General features: G+C 37.1%; 5 protein-coding genes across 5 annotated transcripts; 2 read left to right on the forward strand and 3 right to left on the reverse strand.

Annotated features, from left to right (window-relative positions):
* Nucleotides 1-4,015: 4,015 nt before the first annotated feature.
* On the forward strand, nt 4,016-5,137 carry J4E82_009158 (uncharacterized protein; the record flags this gene model as incomplete). Its single annotated transcript, XM_051735384.1, has 1 exon — nt 4,016-5,137. The coding sequence occupies one exon, from the start codon at nt 4,016-4,018 to the stop codon at nt 5,135-5,137; it is 1,122 nt and encodes a 373-aa protein (XP_051584890.1).
* A 50-nt stretch (nt 5,138-5,187) lies between these two features.
* Nucleotides 5,188-6,183, reverse strand: J4E82_009159 (uncharacterized protein; the record flags this gene model as incomplete). Its single annotated transcript, XM_051735385.1, has 2 exons — nt 5,188-5,247; nt 5,296-6,183. 2 exons carry the CDS (start codon nt 6,181-6,183, stop codon nt 5,188-5,190), a joined length of 948 nt encoding a protein of 315 aa, XP_051584891.1.
* A 498-nt stretch (nt 6,184-6,681) lies between these two features.
* Nucleotides 6,682-8,601, reverse strand: J4E82_009160 (uncharacterized protein; the record flags this gene model as incomplete). Its single annotated transcript, XM_051735386.1, has 2 exons — nt 6,682-8,391; nt 8,548-8,601. The coding sequence occupies 2 exons, from the start codon at nt 8,599-8,601 to the stop codon at nt 6,682-6,684; spliced, it is 1,764 nt and encodes a 587-aa protein (XP_051584892.1).
* Nucleotides 8,602-9,009: 408 nt separating this feature from the next.
* Nucleotides 9,010-10,022, reverse strand: J4E82_009161 (uncharacterized protein; the record flags this gene model as incomplete). The annotated part of the gene is made up of 2 exons (XM_051735387.1): nt 9,010-9,776; nt 9,845-10,022. The coding sequence occupies 2 exons, from the start codon at nt 10,020-10,022 to the stop codon at nt 9,010-9,012; spliced, it is 945 nt and encodes a 314-aa protein (XP_051584893.1).
* Nucleotides 10,023-10,692: 670 nt separating this feature from the next.
* On the forward strand, nt 10,693-12,229 carry J4E82_009162 (uncharacterized protein; the record flags this gene model as incomplete). Its single annotated transcript, XM_051735388.1, has 2 exons — nt 10,693-10,898; nt 10,954-12,229. The coding sequence occupies 2 exons, from the start codon at nt 10,693-10,695 to the stop codon at nt 12,227-12,229; spliced, it is 1,482 nt and encodes a 493-aa protein (XP_051584894.1).
* Nucleotides 12,230-24,110: the final 11,881 nt, after the last annotated feature.

Raw genomic sequence — 24,110 nt, forward strand, 5'->3', positions numbered from 1 at the left:
TGTCAAAAGCTTCAGAAAGCAAGACATTGTGCAGACGATATCTGCGTCTTCCACTTCAGCGCAAGTGCGATCCTTGGGATCGAGAAAGGGAGCATCCTGGGTTTCGACGTCCTTTAGTATTTGTACAAAGGCTTGTGATACTTGGAAGATACGCGCATACACTTCCGGATACTGTATAGATCCGTCAAGTGCTCTAAATTCTAGTCGGAGTGTACCGAGGTTGTGGAAGATGTCGTGGACCACGGAAGAGAGCGTGGCTTCTACAATCGTGCTACGCGCACGAGGAAATATGGTCGCACCAGACCCAAACGTGTCTGTTGGTAAGATGTGATTAACTTCTTGGGCACTGTCTGAGAACACGCTAGTTGTTGCCGTACCCGAGTCGTCATGTTTCCAGAAGTCGATCCCTTCGTCCCGTGGCAGTGGCAGGATAACAGTGTCCGAGGTGGGAGTCAAAAGCGTCCCCAGGTTTGTTGTTGTCCAATTGGGCGGCTCTTGTGATGTAGAACCTTGTACGGGTTCAGTGAGGCTGACTAAATCTGTGGCCTTTGGTATACTAACGCGTTGAAATGCTGGTTGAACATCTCCTTGCGGTCCTCGGTGCATCCGCTCCTCGCCGCCGCCTATTCGAACTGTTGTACGCTTGACGCGGGCTGAAGATACATGCTGAGCCTGCCTGCGCGCATCTGGTGCAAGACTGCCCATTTCCTTCGCACCGGAGCTTTTTGGAATGACATCTGTCGCAGGCGTCCCGGGTTTTGCTAATAGAGGTAGGAGGTGTAAACATGGTAGTAGTCCAACCAGTGCGAGTTAACGCGACTTAGTCCCGGTAGTATATATATTGTGCCGCTTATTGCGGCGTGGTGGGAGGGCTCATCATGGAGTGTTCCGATTGGCTCCTATTCCAGATCATGCGCAAGTACGCCACAGAAGGAGAGCATGCCGCTGCGTTCTATGCTCTCCCTCGCGAGGGCCGTGATCTTACCTAGGCATACATAACAAAGAAACTGACAGTCCGTTTGAGATGAGGTACAGATACAGAATATGCATCGACCGGTAAGCAACGGCCAGGCTCGGGGAAAGTGCGCCTCGGGACCGCAGCTAATGCAGCTGCAAGTGCAGTCTAATCGCCAATGTTCGAATCAAAAGGCACCAAAGCTAGGTTGTATGGCGATTGTCAATTTACCCGTACATGTTGGAGTACCGGTATTGGACAACGGCAGGGGTGCTGTTGAAGCATACCTGGAGCCTTCCAACCTTGGCTGCCAGACTGCCGTAAGACATAAGAAACACTGCGCTGCAACGGGCGGATATTGCCTATTTGTTGCTTACCTCGCTACCATCCAATGGGTATACACACCCACACTTCAGCCGCAGATTCGGCGTTTTGCTGCATGTCATCTGCGGGTCGACATTTTCCTGTGTGCATGGCCTTTTCTTCGTAGTTGACATGGAGAATAGAGTGTGCACCACTGTTATCCTAAACCCAAGCCATCAGTTCTTGACGTGAGGCGTCAAGATGTCGAACGCCACCCAAATTCAGCTTCAGCACTGGGCAGAAGACCGATTGGGCGAAGTCATTGCAGTGCATGTAGTATGTCTTGTTACACTTGTCGCAGCTGTGGCCTTGAGGTTCTATGCGCAGTCGTTCGTTACAAATCCGTGGAAACATGCTGATAACTGGCTGACTCTTGCTGCTGCGGTGGGTAGAATGACATGAGATTACACTCATACCTGAGCTGACTTAGATCCAAGATATTTGCTACTGGTATTGCCGGATGTATGCTCAAAGCTCTGGACTATGGCTTCGGAAAACATACAGTCATGATCAGGTGGCTGCCGTTCACTGTGTTGCTGTACGCTCTCTCGACAGCCTGCAAGACATCGTTACCACCTATCCCAATGTTTATCTGCATGCAAGTGACCTGGCTAGTCCGCTGCTTGGCCTCTCTCAAAAAGACTTCTCCTCCTTGGCTGCCAGCATCACCATGATTGTGCATAACGGTGCTACAGTTTCTTTCCTCCAACCTTACGCTTCTCTCCGTGCAGCGAACGTAACGTCGACTAGAGAGCCCATTTGTGTGGCAACACCCCGCCGGATTCCGTTTCACTACGTATCTACAGCCGGCGTTGCCGAGCTAACAAATCTGTCGTCGCTGCGCGAGAAGTCAGTAGCGGAACACATTCCGCCAACGGGTGCGAGTGGATATACGACAAGTAAATGGGCAAGTGAAGTCGTCCTGGAGAACGCATCAGCATCATACAAAATACCGGTTACAGTGCATCGTCCGAGCACTGTCGTCGAGGGTGCTGGGAAGCCGGATGATGTCCTGCCGCATGACGCGCTGGGCACTCTGCTGCGATTTTCGAGGGAAGTTAGGGCTGTGCCACTGCCGAAGAAGTGGACGGGTTGTTTTGACATTGTGCCTGTGGATCAAGTAGCTCAGCACATTGTAGAGGAAGCGCTTCTGCCATCTACCGGCGGCATTCGATACAAACATATCGCGGGCAGTAAAAAGGTTTCGGCGCAGGACTTGAACAAGTTCGTCGCGACACAAATCCAAGACCCAGTGGAAGTCATGCCGATGGAGGACTGGATCGACCGCGCAAAGGCGCATGGGTTGAGGGAAGATTTGAGCGGATGGTTCCTTGCAGTGGCGAGCAAACCAAGATTCTTGCCTTCTATCTTGATGGGGTCAGATCTGTAGCCATCGGCGCACATAGCATGTTTGTTCATATTTACGAATTGTATCAATCTTTGCATGGCAACTCTTGTGCCGATTTCCGAGACTTGGGCAGTGGTACAGATTGAAGGCTCTCATGTTTCGCGGCTTCAGTGCAACTCCAAGGCCTGGGCAACCTATCTTGCCGCGGCAGCGCCAATGGTCGGCCCCTGCCCCTCGGCTCAGGAACACCGCCACCAACTTCGGGGCTCCCTGTGACGCCCAACCAAACTTATCCTTCACCACATTGTGCTACAAACCAACCTTTCAGATCATGGGTCATGTCCGAAGAACGCGAAAATCAGCTGCCTGCATGTCAAAAATGCAGATTGCGCAAAGTCAAATGTGACCGGCAAGCACCCAAATGTACCAACTGTGCGAAAGGCAGTGTCGCCTGTATCGTTGTCGACCCGATTACTGGAGAGCAGTATGCACGTGATTATATCAGGCAATTAGAAGAGAAGGAGCGCGGCCTAACGCAAAGACTTGGTGCACTCGACGATGCAGGCGTTGTCACTCCAGTCTCGACTGAGAGATCGGACGGTTCCCATCCGACACCGGCAGGCCCTGAAACGGCAGCGAGCTCGGGAACTCAAAGCGGATTTGTCGGCGATGGCAGTGGATTAGGTTTCTTGCAGAGCATTCTTTCTGATATCAAATGGCAGCACCATCGCGCCCAAATACTGGAGCAGCTGAAGAAGCGTCCTCGTATCGTTAGGCATCGGCCCGTTGCTAACGCTCTGCCACCGATGGTACAAGCGCGACAATTGTTTGACAATTATTTCACTCGGTTCCATGTCCACCATGCTTTTCTACTACGCAGCGAGATGCTGGACGTCTTCAACCGGGTCTACTCAGTCCCGCCATCACTAGGGAGACCCTCCGCTCAGGACAACTTCCGCCTTTTCATGTTATTTGCAATCAGCGACACAACTAGACATCGGGCTTGCCAAAGTGCTGGTCAAAGTGCTGAACATCCATACGGCTACTATCTTGCTGCCGAAAGTTACCTTGCCGATATACCGCTGATCAAAGGTCTGGACGCTATCCAGAACTTATTGCTCATAGCAAGGTTCGGCATGTACCATCGTATTGGAGCGTCGATATGGGAAATATCTCACCTTTGTATGCGCCAATGTATCGAATGGGGTCTGCATCTGAACGCATATGGCAATCCGGACCCTTTGAAAGAACAACACCAGCGCAGGATATTTTGGGAGTGTTACGTTCATGATCGTTACAGCTCTGGCATTCTGGGTCGTCCTTTCGCTCTACTTGAGTCAGAGATAGGCATGCCACTGCCCATAGATGCGGACGACGAGACGATCATAACATCTGGGACAAATGTACTTGATACCGTTCCGACTGTCACGGCTGTACACCCAAGCGAAGTCTCAATCAACTTGTTCTGCATCAAGCTGCGACGTCTAAGCTCAAGGGTGCACACAGCCTTTTACACCAGTCGCAAATCACCCTCAAGCAGTACTGCAGACGGCACTCGGACACCAGCATTCCGATCAATCGGAAATGTCTACTCGTCCTTCTCTCAATTCGATAGCGAGCTTCATGCGATACGGGCGTCAGCACCTGTCTTCTCAGGACCCAGATGTCTGTACGAGCGATCTGAATGGCATGACTTTATGTATGAGAAAGACCGCCTTCTGCTTGCCCGTGGCGCTATGCACAACCTTCCGGCACGACAGTTCTCTGGCGCGTCCATACTAAAGGAGATACTGAGAGCGTGCTACATGTCAGCAACGCGTACAATAGAGTTATATGCGAATCTACGAAGCAAAGACGCTATCACTTGGACGCGCAGCTACTTTCAGGTTATCTTCACAGCCGGCCTCACTGTAATCTATTGTGTTATCTTGGATGTCTTGACCGACAACCATGGGCTCTCTGCGACTCATACGGACCCTCTGCGAACACTTCATATCTGCGGCTCACTATTAGATTTCTTCAAAGACAAGATGCCAGACGCAGGGTCTTTTGCGACTGTGTTCAACGTCATAAAGGAAGAGTTTGTGAAAGACCGTTTCGCGCATTTGCTACCCTCGTCAGCCAACGTCACAGCGGCCCCTACTTCACAACACCGCCAGCAGCTCTCAGGCCATCTCTCAAATCCGGAAGTTTTCTCGAGTCATTCAGTCAATGGGAATCCGCTACATTCTGGCATAGGTACTGTCGATGGACATTATCTGCTATCCGTCGACGAACAACAGCAACAAACAACAGCAGATGCCATCTCACTTCGGGACTTTCCCGACATCACAACTGCTCAATTTCCGCAAGAACTTGCTATTGGTCTTACAGACGATCTTATGAACCAACTTGAATCAGGGCTGGGTGAATACGCATGGGGTTCGCTAAATCCCGAGATGAATTGCTGGAATCTTCTCGGTTACGAATAAGCAGGAATATGAATGATGAGCGCAAATTGTTTTGTTGAGCAGTTCGTTTGTTACATAGCGCCTTTAGTCTTAATATACTCATACAATCGATCTACTGCTGCTATTGCAGTCTGCATTTGCGTCTCAGCCGTTGCAGCACCTACGTGTGGAGTACTCACGACGCGTCCGGTCTCCCAAAGACTACCATATACCTCTTTTGTTGGTGGTTCATGCTCATGACAGTCAAGACCCGCTCCCCAGATGAGACCTTCTTTCAAAGCGCGCTCGAGATCCGCCTCTTGCACGATTCCACCTCTCGCGGCGTTGATCAAAATGGAAGTGCGCTTCATCATCTTAAGTTGTTCATACGAGATGAGACCTCGGGTTTGTGGCAGAAGAGGCACGTGTAGTGTTAGAACGTCAGAGACAGAGAGCACCTCATCAAGCGTCTCTGCCCGTGTGTGCGCAATGTCCTCCCAAGCATCCTTTGGCAATAGTGGATCGTATGCGACTATACGACACCCTAGTCCGCCTTGAAAGATTTGTGCGACTTTCCGCCCGATGTTCCCCATACCCACGATGCCGACCGTCTTGTCGTTGATGATCAAGCCGGAGCAAGTTTCTTTCGGTACCTTGATGCCAACACTCTGTAGCGCTATGATGCGACCAATCTCACGAGCTACAGACATCGTGAGCGAGAGGACTGTCTCAGCAACAGACTGCGCATTGACTCCGGGCGTGTTGAAGATCTTGATTCCGCGCGCTTTGCAGGCTTCTCCATCAATCTTGTCGATCCCGACACCCTGTTTTCCGATGGCCTTTAGGTTCTTGCATGCTTCGACGTCTTCTGTGGTCAGGTACGATCCGCGAATCACCAGGTATTCAGCATGCTCCCTCCACTCTGCGTGCTTAGGGTCTGAAGGTAGTATAGTGTTGAATAACGACCGGGCGCGTTCGATGGCTTGAGGATGTAACGTATCCAGTAGATAAACCGTTGGCTTGTTGACTCCGTTTGGCGAAGTTGAGGATTCGGAAGTAATTCCCGAGTTAATAAGTCCTGGTGCCATGGCGACAGCTACGGTGTGATAGCAGGGTGGCTGATGAGAACTCAAGTAAGTAAAAATTTAAAGGCCAGGGCAATGTCGAACTGCAACTGGTTGTCAAAATACAGCCAGGACACTGAAAACAACACGTGTATGGATGTACAATGCCTATAGAAATGGGGACACACCAGGTTGTGAAATACAGACAGCATTCTGCCATATTGGAGAAGCCGACACCGCGCTTACATGCCGAAGGACAGATGATGTGCAGAGTAACACGGCTTGTCGGACGACCACCGAAAGATGTCGGCACTAGCGTCGGAGGATGTCCGCCTCTCCCGAACAGGGTGTGGGAAAACCAGGTCTTTCTCTGGGCTGTTTGGCCCCACCGGTTGGTAAAGCCGAGGCACGAAATCAAGCGCACGATTCAACCTGGCTTGGGACGCAAGATGCCGAAGGCGAAGGTCTCTCAATGGCAGCAAATGGCAGCAGGTGCATTTTGCGATGGGCTCCATGAGCCACTCACAAATTGCCCAGAATGAGCTGTTGTAATTGAGGTGACACAGCGATCTCAGATGCGCTCATCAGGGCCTGAAGTTGCTCTCTAGAAGCTGATCTAGACTGGAATGCAACAAGTATGCTGCGAAATCCCTGGAAAGCAGTGTAGCGCATCGATATCATAGTGAGGCTGCTCAGGCATTGAAGCACACACCTCTGCCGTCCCTCATCAGGCGGCTGCGATGCGCTGAATGCACCGATGGAAAAGATTAAATATCCCTCCAGGGCTCCAGGCGCACGTTGATGGCTGGTAAGCTGATGCTCAGTCGCAGCCGCGTAGTCAGCCAATTCTCCTTCAATGTGTCTCAGCATCATATCTCGATGCACGTCTTGGGCCATCAAAGGGCATTTAAGTAGTTCCACGAGGCCTCTGACATGGAGTTGGTTCTTCGTTGAACCCGCTGCTGACAATGCGGCAGGTATTGTTTCTTTCCAATGACTTAGATTGACGAAATGACAAAGTAGATCGTCCTCACTGCGGTTCCGGATAGAACGCAGAATTTGTGCGTGTTGGATCAGATGTTGCAAAGCCGTGAAGCCCGTATCCATCGGTGCAGTTCGTGGGGACGAAGGTGGCGACATCATGATATCGCTGTCGTTGAGACAAAATGGCCGATCCATGGCTGTACTGAGGTGCGTGTCCAAGACGTACAACGTCCAGAAAGCTCTACCATTCTGCCTCTTGATCTCGCTCTCTGAAGTCATGTCGGAGATTCGCGATGTATGCATACCCGAAGAAATGCAACGTGTCATTGCCAGTCCAAGCAGATGCCATGAGGATCCGCCATACGTTGTGTACAGTGAATAAACAGTGAGAGCCGTAAGACATTGTACAACCGCTAGATCCTCGGACTGATCGAGGATGCGTGGCATAAGCTGTACGGCTTTGGATGCTAGCTCTGATGCTAGCACTTCCGTGAAGCTGTAGGTTGGAGATAGCAGCATGCCAAGCGCAATGCCTGTTCTTACAAGTAAAACCTTATCTGGAGACTCGCTACTTATGATCTCGAGAACTCCATCTCGCTCTGCCGTGGAAACAGTGTTGTAAAGTTCTTCGAGATCGCCGCGTGTTATGCTGGGGAAGGTTGCTGGGGCTGTTCCGAGAAAGGTTTGGAATGCCTCGATAGCTTGATTAGCGTCGAACCTACTACCATAAGGGAAAATCTGACCCCGGAAGTCTGCTATGGAGCCGGAAACTGACTGATTGGTTCCGGAAGGTATACTGGGATTGGCACCTCCTACGCTTGCGGCAGCGACAAATAATGTTGAGAATGAAAGTTCCTGGTTCGAGAACGACTGCCTATCGGTAGGCTCCGCCATTGCACTCAAGCTCAAGTAGTTGGCTTCATGCATAGCGTTTCGCAAGTCGTCTCCTGGTCTATTGTAAACAACCGATGTTCCAGTCCCGCCATTGCTCGGCGCACGAGGAGTGTCAGCTCTCGTCGAATCGCTACTCCAACTCTGAGTTGTGGAATCGTTGCTGTTGAGGTCGTCGTGCCGTACATCAGATTGCCGCTTGCATCTACCTTCTAAATCACGGATTCTCAACTTCAAAGACTCGATGTATGAGATAGAAGATGGATCAGAAGCATCGATGGTCGAACCCAAGCGTCGCTGCACACATTGTGAAGAGGCTTTGAGACATTGTTGGCATGTTGGTGTTTCGCGGGAGCACTACACCACCTGTCAGCGATATGTCAATACGACGTGAGTTCACAGAGTGATGGCGGATCATTCTGCCCTGAGAACAAGAACGGAACATTAGGGTAGAACGGCTGTTGGCAGGTGTTACCATATGTCGTTATCACGCGGGGAAATGCGCCCACCAACCTTCTGTTTTCTCTTCCAACATCTTTCGCAGGCTTGCGATTGCATAGTGGTCATGTTGACAGGTTAAGTCCGAGTTGGGGCCTAGGTTCGAAGATCGAGGTGGAAACGCTGTGGCGAACCGAGGCATTGGGCACAGGACGAGGCGCTAGCGAGTTCGGGTCCCACCAGTCAGAATAACCTAGGATACCTACAACGAACTCAAGTTCGATTGCTTCTAAGGGAATGCAAATTGCTCCGAAACAACTGGGCTTCTCAGGTATGGGTTTTGTGGCACTTTGCGGCCAGCTATCGAATCCTGGGAACCATTGGTCCCGCTGTTAGGAACGTAAGAACTATTGCCGCCCCACGATCAGGGAGACACTTTTCATGACTATTGGTCTTTTGACGTACTCAACGATGCCGGATATACTCATACAACACGCAAGGTCAGTTTATCTCTATATTGTAAACATATCTTATTGACTAAGAGCTAGCCAATACATTCGTGTGGCCGTTCGTCAATTCTGCAACAGTAACACCAGCCTTTGTTTTCAAGACATCGATAACTCCATTAGTCGACTCGATTGCAGCTCTATTCGCCTCCTGGTGGGTCGGTTGTTCGATATGCTTGACTCTTTCGCTCAGTTGTGCCATCTCACTTGCTCTTTTTGTCGCTCCACCGAGGAGCAATGGCCCATCTGTCGCTGCCATGACCCATCGCGCTCCCATTTGGCAAAATTTCTCTACAAGATCTAGTCTCGAATGTAAACCTCCTACACCCACCCATTTCCCGTGCCTTTTGCAGGCATTGATAGTCTTCTCGTAGACCTCGAGCAATTGCGGGCTCTCGTACTGACCCGGAATACCTAGTTCGGCGCACATGTCATTGGTGCCAATCAGCAGACTATCAACACCTTCGATGGCTGCTAGCTCTTCAACGCAATCAACTGCTTCTAGTGTCTCTACCATCGGAATGACGAGTGTTTCGCGGTTGCACACGGGGCTCATAGCCTTGGCGGAGAGGTGTCGATATTGGAATTGTGGCATGTTGTTCGTCGACGAACGGTGACCAACGGGTTGAAACTTCGCGGCGGCGACTACATCTTTGGCGTCCTGTACAGATCGGATGTGCGGGACTATGACCCCCATGGCGCCTCCGTCTAGTACACGAGAAACGAAGAAAGGATCTTTAGATGGAACACGAACTATGGGAGAGATGCCAGCGTATAGGGCAGCTATGCAGATCTGACCTGAGTCATATCAGCCTCTAGAGACACAAATGTTGGGAAGAATGGAAGGTCAACAAGGGAAAACATACTGGTTGTGTCCAAGTCAAAGGTCGAGTGTTCCATGTCAATGAGTATGCCATCGAATCCTGCGGTTTTCGCCATCATTGGAAGTTCGACACTGCGAACAAGCTTAACAGACAAGGTGTATGCTACCTCATCGCGGAGCATCTTCTCCCGAATAGAGTTATGGAGAGTAAGTTCAGCCATATCGCCGTTTCTGTCTGGTGATGATCTTGTGTTGACAGTACCAAATTGAAGGACTAGACAGAGTTTGAGGTATAAGAGCGTCTTGTTGGCCGTCTATTGACTGCAATAAGTAATGCGACGTAATCCCTTGCACTACGACATCATTTATGATCCTTTCGGTCCACTACACACAGTATCGGGCTACCGACATGTTTTCGGGACATGACCGAAGTGCGAACATGAGTACGTGCTGTGCATGAGTCATGCAGGGTCTAACGGGAGCAAGTGCGCCTGTCAGGGCATCCTTTCCCCGCTTCTACCACGCCACCTCTCGGGCGACCACCGACGCAAGATGTGGCCTTCGCATCAGTCCCGAGACGCTACAATCATCGGACGACTACCGATAGCACCAAGCTCAGAAGAAATGTCTAGGCAAGCGACTAGTAGGGCATCTGGGATCTGGGGAATGTGTGGGCGACACGAACCATCCCCGCACGCTGGACAGGCAACGATGGACGGGAAAACGCATGGCCAACTGTGCATCATATCGATTCTTGGAGTACATTAGCTGTTGTAGCAAGGTATAAAGAAGCCGAAGATCTCGAAACGCTATCGCCGGATGCTGCACCGCTCAGACCCTTTCTTCTCTCTACCCGCCATTCAGTAGCCAACGTCCACCGTCGACATCACCATGACTACCGACAAAAAATTCCTGGAGCAAAGCTGCGAGACTGTGAAGCTTGAGGATGCTGGGCTTTCTGAAGCCGAGATCTTTCTCCAGAGCTATCCTCTGCTGCGAGAGAAGTCCAAGGATGAGCTCGACAGATTGAACAAGGCTGTTCTGAAGAAATTGGATTGGAAATTCTTGCTCATCATTACGTTGATGCTATTGATGAAGTGAGACAGCTTTCTTGGCTGTGTGGCTCAGAGTCAACTGACTAACTTCCGACAGTTATCTTGATCGCATCAATGTCTCTAATGCCCGCCTTGCTGGCATGCAACATGACATTCACATGAGCGATGTGGAGTGGTCTGCTGGCATCTCGCTCTTCTACGTGGGATACATCATTTCACAGGTACCTGCAAACATCATCATGTCGAAACAGAAGCCACGCATCTGGATGCCCTGTATAATGCTAGCGTGGTCATCCGTCACCATTTGTATGCCTGCATGCACCAGACCATGGCACTTCATGCTTTGTCGCTTTCTTGTTGGCTTCACTGAGGGCCCATTCCTCCCTGTGGTAGCGCTCATGACCTCATGCTGGTATACCAAACAGGAAAGTCCTCTACGGATGGCAATCTGGCACGCAGGAAACATCGTCTCGAATGTCTTCTCTGGTCTACTTGCGGCGGGCATTTTGACCAACATGGACAATATTGCGGGTCTACATGCATGGCAGTGGTTTCTCCTGTTGGAGGGTATCGTGTCCATCATGGTTGCCATTCCCGGATTCTGGCTTCTTCCGAACTTCCCCAACAACACCGGAACGTACTACTTCACCGCTGAAGAGCAACAGATGGCGCAATACCGCCAGTCCGTGTCTTCTGGTATGGTATCGGAGGACGAAGAAGGCGACTACCTTGGCGGGCTGATGCAGGCTGTTCGAGATCCATTTACGTGGCTATTTGCCGGCATACATTTCTCTCTTATCATCGCCCAATCATTCAAAGACTTCTTTCCGTCCATCATGGACACCTTGGGCTTTGGAAAGGTCGAAACCTATCTTGTTCAGGCTCCGCCATACGTGATAGCTTATATCGTCACACTGGTCGTGTCATGGTCGTCCGGGCGTATGCTCGAACACGGCTATCATATCATCGGCGCTATCTCGACAACCCTCATTGGAGCAATCATCATGATCAGCACGCTGAATACAGGTGCGAGGTATTTTTCCATGATTCTTCTCTGTTGCGGACCGTTCGTCGGACTCAACATCCAGCTCTCATGGGAGACTACAGTTGTGCCTCGTCCGCGGACCAAAAGAGCTGCACTGATTGCTATCGCAAACTGTGTGTCAAGCGTTAGTCATTGGTTCACGCCATATTTTTTCCTCACGAACCAGGAGCCGAGGTATGAGACAGGAGGTGGGTGTATCATTGCCGGATGTGGCTTGACTATCATACTGTGTCTTGCGACGAAGTGGTGGTGCAATAAGAAGAACAAAGATTTGACTGCGAAAGAGGAGCAAACAGGGGTGACTAATAGCTGGAGATTCGCAACGTAGGCTGGGCATGAAAGAAGGTTGCAGATAGTCTTTGTAACAACACTACTAAGGTTATCAGCCTATTATCAAAGAGTATTATCTCTTTGAACCTGTTATTATATAGGTTTATTTCTTAACGTACATATAAATATAATATTCTACTATAGACTCTTTATTAGTTAAAGACACTCTACTTATAGTAATTTGTGTAACGTAAGCATCTATAATCACTATAATTATAGCTATAGCTATTTTGAGATAGTTTTACTTCAGCTTACTATATTTATTAATTTTAATCTATTTAGTCTAACCTTAGAGACCTTATAAATAGAAACAAAAGTAGAATTTAAAAGTAAGAAAGATAGTTTTAATATAATAAGCTAAGTTTAGCTTTTAAGTTAGAATAGATTCTAGTTTTAAATACTTTAAAGAATTTTAATCCTGTACTTTAAGAGTCTAGTTACTAACTACTAACAATAGTTACTAATAACTGTTTATATTAATACTACTATAGAATACTTATATTATTTATATATATTATTAATTATTGATAATACTATATACTTTTAATATTAATTATAGGCGGTATAGTCTAATATCTTTAGTTATAACTAAGGATGTTTCTAAATAAGTATATATAAAATTCTATATAGTAAAGCTAAGTAAGTTTTTAAAACTATACTTATACTATTTTTTTATATTAAAAGTATAATATTAGGCTAGGCGCTCTAAAAAGGCACTTTAAGCTATTCTAAGCTATTAAAGGCTATTTTAGCTTAGAATACTAAGAAATAAAATATAAAGACTTATAGGACGATATTATAGCTTAGTAATAATCTATCTTTAGTTTACTTATGTAATATAATCTGTATATTTCTTAAATATTATATTTCTAGTATTGATTATAATCTAATTATCTAATATCTAATACTAAAGTACTGCTAGAAATATATTACTATTCTATTATAGCTTTGTATATTTAGTAATAGTAGGTGCTTTACTATACACTTTAAATTTGTATATAAGTAAAAATAAAAAGTAGTTTTTTTATTTTATTTTATAAAAGGCTATTATAATAGTTTAAACTTAGGTTCTATTATACTATAAGTATAATAGTTTAATAGATTTACTAGAATTTAGAACTTTTATTAGCCTACTATAGCTATAAGCTATAGTTTAGCTCTAACTACTTAAGTTAGAGTAAGATACTATAATTTAAAAAAGGAGTAAAAGGTAAACTATTTATACTTATAAGTTACTAATACTATACTCTAGTTAGCTTAGAAGTTATTAGACTATAAGAACTTTTTATTTTAATAAGTCTATTAGAAACTACTTATAACTATATAAAAAGTAGGTAAAAGTAGCTAAAGAAAACTATAAAAAAGTAACTTAGTTATCTTATAGTTAATTAAAGATTTTTTTCTTAAAATATAATAGAGCTCTAAGGCTTAGTAGGAAGTCATATTTAGAGAAAGAGTAAACATCTTCTAGATAACATAATAAGAATATAACTAATATAATAAAAACTTTCCTATATTTTATACTTAAGTTATATACCTATTGTTACTTTTATTTCTACTTTTTATATAATAAAGGCCTTGCTTACTAAGAAAATAGCTATAATAACTTCATATATACGTATAGTAATAACTATAACTAAGATAAAATCTTAGTCTAGCTACAACTAAGTAGTATACTACTACTATATCTTATTAGAAGTAATTTCTTAAGAGAATACTAGTAGTTAATTAGTTATATTCTTTTAAACTGTCTTAGTACGCTTATAGCTTACAGTTGCATTATTAATATAATAAACGTCTCAGTAATATAAATATAGGCAGAACGCTATCAACTTATACTATATTTAATTACAATAGAAGTATGTTTTTTAATACTTACTTAGTTTTATTATATATAAGAATATTGTTAATTATAACTAAAGCTATTAAACTCTAAAGCTTAATAACTATAAACAATAGAAGAGAAAAGTATTTTCAAAACCTTATAATATTATTAGGTAGATAAACTATAGCTTAGTAGGTTTATTATAGAAAGATATTAGTAAGTTTAGTTAATAGTACGTAAATAGGATTTTGAAATATAGAATTTAAACTTTAGAAAATATCTTAATATAAACTACTTAAGTATTCTTCTTTTAACTTCTATACTTTAATATCTTATTATCAATAGAAAGTAGATTATTATATAGAATGATAATATAACTGTTAAGCGCCTAGTTCTAAGAGACTAAGTAATAACTCTAGCTATAATTATAGAAGAAGCTGCTAATAAATAGAGTAGTTTTCTAGTTATAACTAATATAAACTACCTTTAAAGTTAGATTATTATTACTATTAAGCATGGTAAGCTTAGATAAAACTCTTTACTACTAGCTTAGCTTTTCTTCTAACTATAAGAAGCTATTTAGTTAACTAATAATTAAAAGAGAATAAAAAGGCTCTACGTAATAAAGCTTTCTGTTACTATCTATACTTCGCAAGACAAAATAAACTTATAAAATATATATAATACTTAGTAAAACAGCTCTTACTCTATGTTTTTCTTTACTTTTTAAAATAAAGTTAAGTATTTACTTTTATATCTATAAATAACTTAAATCTGCCTAATTATTACATATTACTTGAGTCTACTTTATTATTAGTTTCTTTGTTTTTTCGAAATGTATTCCTTGACTAAGTAACTAATTATGCGTACGTATATAGACTTTGAAAAGTATATATAGATAGCTTTAGATTATAGAAAGTAGAAGAATATAGGTAGTAATAAAAGTTTATATAGTTAAATTATCTAGTATAGTGTATTGAAATAAAAGAGAAAAAAGTAGTCTCTAATACTAATATTAATGTTTTAGTAATAATATAAGATAATATCGTCTAGAATTCTAAATATATAATTAAGAATTATCTCTAAATCTAAAAATAAGATATCACTAGTCTAAGCTCTAAGTATTAACTCTTAAGAGCTACGCTTAGTATTGTTATTATTTTTATATCAAGAAAGCAGTAAAATTAACGCTATAGTAGAGATCCACACTATATTATGAACATGGTATAACCTAAGAGTGTTATATTTATATTCTATAACTAGTATATTGATTATATAATAAAATAAGTTATAGTTAAGTAGCTACTAGTCTAGCTTAATATATAGGGAACTATATAGGGAAGTAGAATAACAATGTTAGTATTAGTAGTATAAGGTTTATAAACTATAATATTAGCATTATATATATAAGAAAAAGCTACTCTAGTACTAATAGATATAAGTAACGTTTATAAAATTGCTAATTATTTTCTTACTCTATGTACTTAAGTATATTATGTCTAAGCCTTAAGAATAAAGTCTTTAGTAACTATACGTTATATATTATTAGAAAAATCTTAAGTAGCTAAGCTTAATCCTAGCGTACTACAATATCTTCTTTTATTAACGCTAAGACACTTACCTATTTCACCTATATAATAAGCTGCTATAGCTATACTAGAAATTCTTTTAGCTCCTAGAAGCTTATACTATTATAAGTATACTACTATTCTATTATAATTCTATAATACGTTAGCTATAGTAAGCACTTTACTCTATGTTTATAACCTATAATAAATAAATACTAAATCTTTTTCTTGCGTCTAAAGGCTTTTACTTGTATAAGCATACTGCGATTTTATTATAATTATATAATTCTAGCTGTCTTAAGTACTTTACTCTATACTTCTAACCTATAGGGAATTATAAATAAAAAGTAGCTAGTATTCTTTAATTTAATCTAGTTATAGTAACTCAGACTTAACTTCTCTATTTTTTTATTTTTTTTAAGAGTCTAAAAGCTAATATTTTTGCAAGCATATTGCTATCCTGTTATAGTTCTGTATATTTCTTAATAGTAAGTGCTCTACTATACACTCTAAATTTATAAACAAGCAAGAATAGAAAGTAGTTTTCTTTTTCTCTTTTTGTAAAAGGTTACTATAATAGTTTAAACTTAGGTTCTGCAAATTTGCAGGTTTAGAAATTATATAATCTCGCTAAAAGCTAGAACTTCTGTTAGCCTGCTTTATAATTTCTCTATTATATTATGTTAATATCTTAGTAGTGTAGGTATTATAGTTCTAAAATATCATCTTAGTGTAAATTAAGGAATACTTTGAAAAAAACTATTAAACTACTCTAATAATCTATACTTTATACTTGTAGTTACCTATTGTACTTATAATAGTACTATATAATATAAGTTCTTTAAGAATTAAGAGATTTAACTCTTTTAATTCTTAGTAAGAAACTTTAGTATTTCTTGAATTATAATTAGTTTTTACTATAGCTATCTAAAAGAGGATTATATAAAAGTTTAAATAAGCTATAATAAGTTTGTATTCAAGTTTATTAAAGCTGTAGAGAGTAGTAAGTACCTAGCTATAAGTATAAAATCTAGTAATGTCTTTTAACGTATTATAATAGGGAAGTAATTATTCTAAAGAAGATATTCTGATACTTATATTTTAGTTACATATTTTTTACTACTTTTACTATACTTTTACTCTTATTCAAAAAGAGAGAATCTACTTGTAAGATAATAGCTATAATAGTTTATATAAATATATATTTTGAAATATACTATATAGTATAAGTTTAAAAATTGTTTACTACTAAGTAGTATACTACTACTATAGATAGGAAGAGTAAATTAATAAAGAAATAGGCGTATTAAAAACTGTTTTTTCTTAGGCATTTTAGTAGGCTTTTAGAGTTTAACTATTATTCTCTATTCTATTTAGTATAATAAACTTACTTAAACTTACTACTAGCTAAGCGTTTTTTACTACTATAGAATACTATAAAATTAGCTTACTTTTATAAAGAGATAACAAACTTTCACTTTATAATATTTTACTTAAGCTATTTCAATACTTAAGAAATATAAACTTCTAAAATATTTCTTTTAAGTAGAATAGTTTATAGATTATATCTTATTTAACTTTCTAAGACTAAGTTGAATATCTCTTTAATTACTTTTAAATTAAGCTAGTCTATAGCTATAAATATCTTTTACTTTTATTTATACATATAATCTTCTCTTAACAAAGTATTTAAATTAGGTAAGTATTTATATATATATATGTATAGTAAAGAGGCTTTAAAGATAGTATGTATAAGCTATAGTAGGTTAGATATAACTAACTAGTAGATAGTAGAATTTAGAGATAGAAATATAAAAGTAGTAATAGACTAGTATAGTTAAGTTGTTTAGCAGAGCGTATAAGGTTAGAAGAGAAGAAGGTAGTCCTTAGTAATAATATAATAAAGTATTATCTATACTTCTAAAGATATAATACAAAAGGTCTAAACTCTAAGTGCTAAGCGTTGAGCGCTACGCTTAATATCATTATCGTTCTTATACAAAGGAATTAGTAGTAATAAAGCTATAATAGTTAGTTATACTATAATAAACTATGATTGTTATAATAGCTCTTACTAATACTACTTAAAGACTAAGTAATAATATTATTACGTATATTAAGATAATAACTTTATTAGAAAAGTAAGTAATACTAGTACTACTATAATTAATTATAGTATCATAATAGAGTAGTAGTAGATTTATAAAAGTAGAACATTACAGACTTTAAATAAGTAAAAAACAGTATTTAGCAGAGATTATTCTTTGTATCAAGTACCTAGGCTTAACGCTATTTTAGTAAAAAGACTTATATAGATTAGTATACATTAAGTCTATTACCTAGATTGCTGCTATTCGAGTTAATTTACTTAAGAAACTATATATACTTAGGGTTTGATTATAGAATAATTATATAATTAGTACGTGCTTAATTTCTATCTATATACTAATATAGCACTCTTTGTTATTAGTACCTACTTCCTCTATGAATAGATACTATTTTAATATCTTTGTTTGATTCAGAAAGTTAAATAAGTAATTAGTTAGCTAATTTAGCTAATCTATATAATAAAAAGATAAAGATATATATAATAACACATAATAGTTACAAAGCTACTTAATTTACAAGTAATTAGAGTAATACTTAGATTAATCTTACAGAATTAGACAAAACTAAAGCTATATACTTTTTCTCTTAGCTAGTTAGTCCTTTGAAGATAAAACATCTTATACTAGAATAGATTACAAGCTCTATACTCTAACATCTTAATGTATAATACTTGTACTTAACAAATTATGTTTTTATATATGTTTTATTATAAAGTTATAGTATACAGCTATAACATATTGATACACTAAACGTACTAGCAAGTAGACGTAGGTACAACGCTATTAAACTATACTACATTATATTATAGTAGGTGTTCTTAAGCTCCTATATAATTCTACCAATTATAGAAGTATATTTACTTATTTGAAACTTAGTATATTATAAAAAGCTGTTAAATTCTAATACCTTATATTAATTTTAGAAGAAGGAAGCATTAGTAGAACTTTAGAATTAAAATAAATATGTAAGTAACAGTAGTTTTTTTATTACCTTACCTATAGAGCCTCTAAAGTTGTAACTAATAGAATAAAAGTAGAATTCTACTATAAACTCTTTAAAAGTTTAAGACGCTTTAGTTTAGAGTTCTTATATAACGTTTATTAGTAAGCAAAATAGCTAAGCTAGAGCGTAGCTTATGCTTCACTCTTACTTAACAGCTATTTTGCTTAGTAACCTCTATAAATACTATAATTATAGCTAGAGCTAAGTATAAATATTTTTGGTTAAACTAAATTTATATTATACTTTTAAATTTATTTTATTATAACTTTAGAGCGTTAAAGAAAACTGTAATTAGATATAGTTAAGAAAACCAAAAATATCTACAGTTATCCATAGCTATATAAGAAGTAGAAAGACGCCTGCTAATAGTACACATTTATCTTATATATAGAAGAAGTAAGATTAAAGAAAATAAGTTCTTCTTACGCATATAACTCGCCTTTACTAAGCTTTATACTTAACTACTTTAGTCTATACTAAGCTATATATTATACAATTAAAGTAATCTACTTAATACAGTATAGCTTTTCATAATACCCTTTTTTTAGGAATTACATACAACGCGTTATTATAGAAGAGTATTTATAATATAATATTACAGTCTATAGTAAATCTTACTTTTCTATGCATATATTAATTATTATGTAACTATTTTAATAGTAAACAAAGCTTCTTATATAGATCTAGCTACTATTACTTAACTCGTTCTTACTATAAAAAGAAATTTAGTATTTTGTTCTAATTATATAGAGCTAGTATCTTTGTTACCAACTTTCTCTTTTTTATACTAGTTTTTTCTATTATAGCTTTATTACTACTAATTTCTTTGTATAAGAATAATAATAATACTAGGCGTAGCGCTTTACGCTTAGCGCTTAGAGCTTAAACCTTTTGTATTACATCTTTAGAATTATAAAAAACTGTATGTTACATTATTACTAATATATTGATATTAGTATTAGGTACTATGTTTTTTTCTTCTAAATTAACACGCTTTACTAGACAACTTAATTTTACTAATTTATTACTACCTTTATTCTTTAGTTCCTAACTTCTACTATCTACTTATTAGTTATATTTAGCTTACTATAGCTTATATGTACTACTTCTAAAGCTTTTTTAGCTTATATACACGTATAATTAGTTATCTAATTTATTTAATTTATTTAAAAGAAAGATAAGAACGTAAGTAAAGATAAAAAAACTTTTTAACTATAGAGTAGCCTTATTTATGAGTAATTAAGAGAATGATAAACTTAATTTTTGAGAGTTAAAATAGATATAAACTATATACTATTTTACATAGAATATACTTTTTATAAAAATATATATCTTCTTAAGCTTTAAAATAGCTAAAGTAAGACTTTATAAAGTAGAAGTTTTTTATTTTATTATAAAAGTAGGCTAACTCTATAGTCTTTTTTATAGTAGTAAAAAGAGCTTAGCTAGGAGTAAGTTCTAAGTAAGCTTATTATATTAGATAGCTTATATATTAATAGTTAGTATTAGAAGCCTACGAAGGGGCTGAAAATAGACTTAGTTAATCTTTTATACTTCTACTTTTATAAGAATCTACTCAAATTATTTATAGTAGTAGTATACTACTTAATAGTAAATAAAGCTAAGGTTTGTGAAGTAAAGCGCGTTTAGTAATATACAGTTGCGTAAATCTATTATAGCTATTATCCTAGAAAAAGAGGCTATTATATAGAAGAAAAAAGACATAGTAAAGGTAGCAGAGGAAACTTAACTTAAATACAAAATATCGAAATATCTTCTCTAGAATAACTACACGCCTATTATAATAGTTAGGAGAATATTACTAGCCCTTATAATAATAACCATAACTCTCATAGACCTATAGATAGGCTTTTACAGTTTGCTTAAATTCTTAAATAATTGCCTCTAGATAGTAGCTATTACAGCCAATATTATATTAAAAAAATATCAAGGCTCTTTATAAGTTAATATAAGAAATACGCAAATAATATCTTTGATTAAAAGTAGGTCTACTTAGTTTTATAATTTTTATCTAGGTAAGAAAAGTAACTAAACGCACATAAAAAAAGTAGATTAATAGTTTTTCTTAGTATTTTATACTTTATACTAGAATAACGTTTTATAATTATAATACCTGCACTACAAATAAATTTAATATATATAATATAGAAGTTAGGTTTGAATTACTATAACTACGTTTTACTAAAGAAAACAAAACTGCTTTTTATTATTAATTTGTTATAGATTATAAGCATAGAGTTGAGTACTTAAAACAGCTAATATGTTATAGGATTATAATAGAATAGCAGTAAGCTTGTAAAGGTAGAAGCCTCTTGACGCTCTATAGAACAAAAAGTAATTTCTTTACCTTTTATTAAGACCTTTAATCTAATATTCTAATAATAGCTACTTCTACTCAGAACATCTAAGCTACTAATAGTTTTACTTACCTTGCTTTTAGTACTAGTAGTCAAGCTAATAGCTTATATACTAACGCTATAGCTAACTTATATAGTATTACTTATTACTTACTTAGTTATTAACATTCTATTATAACTATTATAGTTACAAATATATAAAAATAGTATTTATATAAACGAACAATATATTCTTTGGAGATATATTGCTAATAAGCTTTGTTACATACTTGTAATAGCTTCTGTATATTGATTTTTAATCTAGTTTTTACTTTACTAAATGTATAATAGGATTTTGTCTACAATATTATAAAGTTCTTTCTTTATCCTACTAGAAACTTACTATCTAACACCTATTAGAGTTTAAGTAGAAATAAGTGTTTTTCTATTATTACTTATATTACGATTTATACTGACTATATTTTTAATAAACGCGCTTTATATCTTAAGGCTTTTTTTTACCTATGTTGATATTATTCTTAACTTTGCTAAGTACTCTGATATTTTTGCCTATACTATATATAGTAATAAAGACTTTACTACTTTTATAAGTAATATATTAAATCTTGGAAAGTTAAAAGTGCTTACTTTAATAATATTAAGTTTGCGTATAGTTTATAGTATAGTCTTATCAGTTAAAGAGCGCTTAATAGTAGAGAAGTAAGAGCTTGTTTTAGTTTTTGTCTTTATATAACTAATTTAGTACTCTATACTTTATTACTAAAAAGAAGCTTATTACTACAAATTCTTTCTTCTTATTGAGCGTCTAAAGGCTTCTACTTTTACAAGCATATTACTATTCTAGTATTATTCTATAGTTATAGCTATATTTTGCGCTTTACTCTATACCTTTAATCTATAATAAACTAATACTATACAGTAGTTTTTTTTAATAGACGTTGTTATAGTAATCTAAACTCAAGCTCTGAGTTATATATTACTAATGTATTGGTAGTGTAGGTATTATAATTATAAGACGTTATTGTAGTATAAAGTTAGAAATACTTAGAAAAACTATTAACTTAGTCTATTTATATATATTTAGTTGCTTAGATATATCTAAGCTAATACTATAAAGCTAAGTTAACCTAGGATAAAATTCTTATATTCTCTAAATTAACTAGTATAGAGCTTTAATATCTCTTAATCTATCTTTAGTCATAATAATAGCTATCTAGAGGTAATTATCAAAGGATCTAAGTAAGATATAATAAGTCTGTAGATATGTCTATTAAAGTAATAAATAGTAGAAGCTTATTATACTATAGAGTTATAGTATTATTATTTTTTAGTCATATTAGAGAGAATAACTATAGTACTTAGAAAAAGCCTAAAAAATATAAGAATATAATAGTTTAAAAGCAGACTCTAGAATATATCTAACTTGCCTATCTTCTTAGTAGTATTAGTACTAGATATTACTACTATATCTAAAATTACGTTTATAAATACATCTAAAAATATACCTATAGATATTTATTATACTTATGCTATTATCAACTTTATCAAAGAAGTTATATTCTATAATAAGTTTTATAAAGACGCTTTTCATAATATAGTACTATGAATTTACTACTAGGTTATAAAGTTTAGAGTATAGATACTACTCAAAGTTTATATTAGCTTTATTTTAAAGCTAGATAGAAATGCGCTGCTAGCAATTACTACTAGTATTTTATACTACTATCTTAGTTACTATTTATAATAAGCTAAGGCTAGTAATAAAGACTATAATCTATCACTTAAGAAAATAGTAGAATATTATATTTTATAAAAAGATATATTATATCTCTATATAATAAAGTTAAGAGCTAATAACTTATAGTTATAGAAGATAGCGCACTTTATAGACACCTATATAGCTAAAGTAAATAGTAACTAGTTCTAGTCTTTTTGAATTTATAGAAGTAAGTTAAGCTTTTCTTTAATTACTTTTAAATAAAGTTACTGCTATTCTAAGTTCTTTTTCTTGTAATCTCTATCCTCTTCTTAAACAAATTAATTAAATTAGCTAAGTAATTACGCGCGTATATACAAATTAAGAAGGTATTAGAGAAAGTATACGTATATTAGTAAGTTAAATATAATTAATAAGTAGATAGTAGAAAAATAGAAGTAGTAATAGATATTAGTAAAGTGTAATTATTAGGTAGAGCGTATTAGCAAGAAGAAATAGCTAGTACTTATAATGCTAATATACATATCTTAGTAATAAGGTAATATAGTATTACACGCAATTCTGATCGTATAAGATAACGAGCGCAAGCTCTAAGCTCTACGTCTAGCGTTATTACGATTTATACATTACGTAATTAGTAGTTATAAAGCTATAATAGGCTTATTAATATAAATAACTACGCTTTTACTACTAATAGTTCTTATTCTTAAAAAGACCTTAGAAGTAACTATATAGCTTGAATATAAGTTTACTAGAGCTAGAAAGTAGTAGTATTAGCTAAATCTTCCTTTAGTTCCTATATAGCTTCTTAAAATCTAGCCTATTTTATAAGATATTACTAGGTTCTTTAAAATGTTCTTTTACTTATACTACCTTCTACTTAGTATGTAAAAATTCTTCTTATAGATCCTTACTTATGTAAATACTACTATAGAAATTAAATTATTAGTCTATTATTAAAGTAGGGGATTAGTCGTAGCTAGTCTAGTTTTATTAATATAATCTTACTAAGTTTTTTAAAAGATAGTTAGCTCTCCTTAGTAAAGGTTTTGTACGCGTAATATTTAGTACTTTTCAATGCTTTAGTTTAGCTTCTTACTTACTTATACTATACGTATATTTTATAAGTTAAGCTATATCTAACCTCTAACTTTACAAAAAAGGTAGTTGTTTTGCCTTAACTTACTTACTCTTTTTTACCTAATATATATATAGTATAGCTGTAATTGCCTTTTCTATTATAGAAGTAGTTATTTAGATAGTCTTTCTAGCTTTCTTTA

The sequence above is a fragment of the Alternaria postmessia genome (genome assembly GCF_024291825.1).
Source record: "Alternaria postmessia strain BMP 2775 chromosome Unknown scaffold_83, whole genome shotgun sequence".
Classification (NCBI taxonomy): Eukaryota; Fungi; Ascomycota; class Dothideomycetes; order Pleosporales; family Pleosporaceae; genus Alternaria; species Alternaria postmessia.